This window comes from Psammomys obesus, unplaced genomic scaffold, assembly GCF_907164565.1.
Source record: "Psammomys obesus unplaced genomic scaffold, mPsaObe1.curated_primary_1811, whole genome shotgun sequence".
Classification (NCBI taxonomy): Eukaryota; Metazoa; Chordata; class Mammalia; order Rodentia; family Muridae; genus Psammomys; species Psammomys obesus.
Window position 1 is genome coordinate 2,777,078 of NW_026585690.1, and position 5,654 is coordinate 2,782,731.

The 5,654-nt window shown below is 36.3% G+C and overlaps 1 protein-coding gene across 5 annotated transcripts in view; it reads left to right on the forward strand.

The window, feature by feature from the left end:
- Window positions 1–5,654, forward strand: part of Ankrd17 (ankyrin repeat domain 17) — a 133,896-nt gene that overhangs the window by 92,557 nt on the left and 35,685 nt on the right. For all 5 annotated transcript variants that reach the window (XM_055595971.1, XM_055595982.1, XM_055595999.1 and 2 more), the window contains 2 exons: window positions 4,687–4,798; window positions 4,971–5,116. In XM_055595971.1, coding sequence (XP_055451946.1) covers window positions 4,687–4,798; window positions 4,971–5,116 — 258 coding nt within the window. The remainder of the gene's footprint in view (window positions 1–4,686; window positions 4,799–4,970; window positions 5,117–5,654) is intronic.

Consider the following 5,654-nt stretch of genomic DNA (forward strand, 5'->3'; position numbering starts at 1 on the left):
ACACACACACACACACACACACACACACACACACACACACACACACATATAATTTAATGTTCATTGGTGTTTTGCCCATATGTGTGTTTATATGGGGTATCAGAAGCCCTGGAATCAGCGTTTCAGATTGGGTGAACCACCGTATCTTGTGCTGGGAATTGAACTCTGGTCCTCTGGAAGAGCAGCCAGTGCTCTTAACCTCTGAACCACCTTTCCAGCCCCATACATACTTCTTTTTTTTTTTTTTTTTTTTTTTTTTTAACTTTTCCTTCCTTTGTTTTTCTTTTTTCCATGTTTGAGACTTTGCCTTAGGTACTTGATAAAGGAATAAAGTCTGCTTGGCCAGTGTGTGATAGTAAGTCCTTAAAATATCCTTGTTGTATGTTATCTCTCAGACACTCTGCGTGCTGTCGATCATGGTTAATTCCAGTTTTTATTGATGGGTTGTAAAGCAGGATAATACCAGCTTGAAATTGGGTAAATGTTTGCTGGATAGAAGTAGTCTTTCAGAACATTACGTTCTCATGTTACTTTTAAGTTTTTGGTTTTTTTTTCTTCAGTCATTAATGAAAAATGAAACGGGCCTTCTTACAACTAACTTCAGTTCTCTAAGGAATTTGCCAACTGTCCTTACTCAGCTTCAGTTTTTTTTTTTTTTTCTTTTGATTTCTCAAAATGTGTGTGTGTGTGTTTTAAATAGTTTGAACTTAAATTTCAGTTGACTCTGTATAGTGCATTAAGATTCTGTGGAATGACCTATATTTAACTTTGTCAACCTGAAAGTATTGAATAGAGCACTTGAGGAAAAATGATGCTTAACATTAATTATTTGAATTCATGCTTTATGATGAGTGAAAATTATTTTATTGACACCTAAAATTTTTTTAGATTTTGCATATTATTTGTGTGTCTAAGTTGGACATTACTATTGTAATTACTCTCATGTCTCCAAAGAATTTTTAAAACTTACCTGTAACCTAAACCTATCTGTAGATTGCATATAATTAATAGAGAGAGCCTTTAGCACAGGTGTTTTAACAGTCTCACTCAGTATACTGTTTGATGGGCTTTCTGATGCAATTGATTATCTGCAATGTCCTTTTAAAACTGCAATGTCCTTCTTGCTCTTTAAAAGCCTATCTCTAGCAGTTCCCAGTTTAGTGTCGCCATTAGAAAGTTGTTTTATCTATGCTTTTGTTTCCTTTTCTCTGAAATGAGACAGTTTCTTTTCTTTTTTTTTTTAAAATATGAAACTTGAAATGATCATATACTGAAACCCAGAACTGTCACTTATTGAAGTTTCATGTCCTTCTTCATTGTTGTAGTTGGTGCATCTCTCCCTTGTGGCCATCCCTGATCTCTGCAGTCAGTGGCTCTGTCTCTGCCAGCTCTTCTGCAGAGCAGCTTTTGCGGCTCCCTCTCCAGCACTGACTAGTAGGCTTTTTCTCATTTCTTGACTCTTGATCATTTTTACTTTTTGTCTTATTTTTAGTTTTTTGTAATTGAAGTTATTGGGAGAGTATGGCTTCTTGTATTATGTAAATATTACTAAAAAGAACATTATAAATATTTAAGTCTGTACTAGTAATAGTCTTTGAATTTGTGACCTTTTACAGTTAGAGACATTGATTCACTGTTCAGTTATTATTTTCTGGACAAAATATTACATGTAGGCCAAAAATGAAAACATAGCATGAGTTCTTTAGCTTTTCAAAAAATTTATGGGCTGGCCATAGTGTACCAATTTGTTTGTTATTTTTGTTTTAGATTTTTTTTATTTCAAGACAGGGTTTCTCTGTGTAGCCTTGACTGACCTGCACTCACTTTATAGACCAGGATGGCACAAGAACTGAGAGAGATCCACTTACCTCTGCTCCTTGAGTCCTGGGATTACAGGCGTGCACCGACATGCCCGGCAGTCTACCAGATCATTAATTCCAGAGTTTAGGAGGCAGGTACAGGTGGACCTCTTGAGTTCAATGTTAGCCTGGTCTATATAGAGGCAGCCTGTCTCAAATACAAAGACAAAATTTTAAAGTCTAACGAGGATAAAGAAAACAGCATGTCATAGAGATATATACATGTTTTCTAAGAGGAAATGTGGGTTGCCTAACACAGTGGCATACGACTACAATTCTACTCTCACTGGGTTAAGGCAGTATTGTGAGTTCCCAAGCCAGCTCCAGCTACATAGTAAACAACTTTCAGGACACAATCCTTGGAGACACATAATTTAGAACATTTTTAGATACAAGCAGAGCTTGATGGCACACACCTTTAATCCTAGTACTCAAGAGGCAGGAGGACCTCTGTGGTCTACATGGGAAGTCAGCCAAAGTCTTTGGATTGAGACCAGCCCTTTAAAAGAACAAAACCCACCATAGTATCCTGGGAAGCAGAGGCAGTGGACTCTGTGAGGTCAAGAACAGCCTAGTTTACAGAAAGAGTTCCAAGAGAGGACTACATAAAGAGACTATTTCAAACAAAACAAAAAAGGAAGAAAGAGAGAAAGAGAAAACTTATTTCTGAAATTTTGTCATAGGTTAAACCTTGGTTTTGATATGTATGTTGAGTTTATAGGCAAGAGTGATTGCATCATTTTACATTTTCTGAGATTGGTTTTAGTATTAAAAGATTCTCATTACAAATGCTTCTTCAGCCCAGTTTGTCAGCCTGTTAAAATATTTTCTCAATTTTATAAATGGATTTATGTTGGAAATACTTTTACTTATACTTAAATCTAACTAATAGTTTAAAAAAGTACATTCATATCTTCATTTGTCCAGACTATCTGAATTTTCCAAACTACCTAAAATGTTTTCCAATAGTCAGACTGATTTATTAAGTTAAAAAAATTTGAAAATTGAGGCTGGCAGATTTCTGAGTTTGAGGCCAGCCTCTTTCACATATAGTACACCAGACACACTAGAGCTGGATAGTGAGATCCTGTCTATCTCAGAAGCCAGGCTTGGCGGTCACCTTCATTCCCAGCATCCATGAATAAGTATCTGGGTGAGTAGACACCCTCTTGAGCTACATAGTGAGGTCCTGTCTCAATCAAGAGTTGTAAATCTCTTACTACTCCTGCAGCCATATTTAGCATCATTCCAGAAGTTAAATTCTGCAGTGCCACACCAGGATTACGGTCTTTATTTTTTAAAATATAGTGTATCTCACACGTGTTATTTCTTAAAGAATTTAGGACCCTTATTTTTAAATATGGCTAAGTTGAAAACAATTTTTGTTTTGTTTTTTTGGTTTTTTGACTCAAGAGTTTCTTTCTGTAACAGCCCTGGCTGTCCTAGAACTGGCTTTGTAGACCAGGCTGGTCTCTGCCTCCTAAATGCTGGGATTAACAGTGAGTGAAACCATACTTGGCGCGATTTTTAAATTTTAAGTCTTTTCAGCTTCATTTTATTTTTTATTTATTTATTCATTTAATAATTTATTTATTCATTCATTTATTTATTCATCCATCCATCCATCCATCCATCTATCTATCTATCTATCTATCTATCTATCTATCTATCTATCTATCTATCTATCTATCGTGGGTCCAAAGTAATTAATTTAGTCTCTGTATAGAGGATTCTACATGGTTTTCTGTATGTTGTGAAATTTTTCTGTTCTAGCTAGTAGGACCTGTGTTTCTGGCCCTGTGTTCCCACTCTTGTTGTTGTGTCTGATCTTTTCTAGTGGTCATTCTTGCCCTCTGGTAATTTCCTCATGTACATAGGCTGGTGAAAATGAGCTGAAGACATCAGAGGAACTCTCTACTTATCTCCAGATCACTGTTTGGTAGTCCTTCAGACTCTTCTCAGCTGGCTCTGGGCACCTGCCCTTCCTTCCTACATTTGCATTCCTACATATTTGTCCTTAGCAATCAATGTTCTGCCCTGCATATCTCAAAGAGCTTGTGTTTGTATTTATATGTATTTATGTGTGCGTGTGTACATGTGTGTATGTGTGTATATATATATATATATTTATAGTACGTAACATGTATATATATTTATATATAACATAAATGTAAATATAGCACATATAAATTTTAGGCCAGGCATGTTGACACGTGCCAATGAATCCTTAGCAATAAAGAGGAAGAGGCTGAAAGAAGAAATGATACAAGTTCAAGGCCAGCCTGGGATACATGAGGTTCATCTCAAAAGTATGAACAATGTTATTTGAAATAGTAAAAAAAGTTTGAGTACTATTGTGACCTTAGAAAGGTCACTTGCTGAACCTAGCATATGGAACAGGCTTGTAATTTCAGCACTCCAGAATTGGTGGCAAAGTCATCCTCAGCTAAGGCAGATCTGAGCTAGAAAGTTTCAGAACCATTACCCCCAAAAAAGAAAAGGGGAAAAGGAAAAAAAAAGAACCCATAGATTGGCTACTTATTGGTGGAAGGTTTATTAGGAAACCACATACAATCCAAATATTTCATGTAAGCCTGGTTTGGTGGCAGGTGTTTATAATCCCAGTACTCAAGGAGGCCTGAGGCCAGAAGGTAGAGCATTCCAGCCTAGCATGAGCCTTGGAGCGTGATGTCCTGATACAATAGAGTGGCACATAGAATCTGTTTATCATTAGCACTTAGCAGTTACTCAGATAAACTAATTACACTTTTTTTTGCTTTTAAACAGACTGAGAGTAATCATTACACTTTGTTTTGCTTTTAAACAGACTGAGAGTAATCATGATACTGCACTAACGCTTGCCTGTGCTGGTGGCCATGAGGAATTGGTACAAACACTACTAGAAAGAGGAGCTAGTATTGAACACCGAGACAAGAAAGGTAGCCCTGATTTTTGTTAGTTTCACTTTATGGAATGTTTATGGAAAATATGTAATTGGAAGCATCTTATATCCACATACTGATACTTACATAAATTGGAAAACAGTTGTTATTGTTTCTTTGCTTAGCATATAGTAAGATCATAGGTTTTTTTGGGTTTTTGTTTTTCCAGGTTTTACTCCACTTATCTTGGCTGCTACAGCTGGTCATGTTGGTGTTGTAGAAATATTGCTGGACAATGGTGCAGACATTGAAGCCCAGTCAGAAAGAACCAAGGATACACCACTGTCTTTGGCTTGTTCTGGGGGCAGACAAGAGGTAATTTTTTCTCTTATTCTGTTTAGCACATCTATACTCATGTATTTGTACTTCATATAGGATTATTTTGCCTATTAGACTGATTGAAATTATTGTGTATTAGCAGAAATAAGGTTAGTATACTATTTACAGAAAATTATATATTGTATATAATGCTATTAATCTAAAAGTAGTGCCTGCCGTAAGAATCTTGTGTATTGCATGTATGTCAAGAGAAAAAAATTAAGCCATTCCAGATGAGATTTGTGAGCTCCTGATGTGCAGCACTGTTTTTCTTTTCTGTTCTAGAATTTCATGCAGACCAAACAACTGAAGTTGATTGTGTAGGCCCAAGAATGTAAGACTGCACCCAGTTGTGTTTCTGTGGAGTTTAGTCATTAGCTGCTTAACCTAGGTTTTTCTTCCCTCAAACTTTTATAGGAGATAACAGACTAAATCTGTATGGATTCACAATTTACCAAATCTACATCTAGAAATTGTCCTGTCATCCATCTTCCTTCCTTCCTTCCTTCCTTCCTTCCTTCCTTCCTTCCTTCCT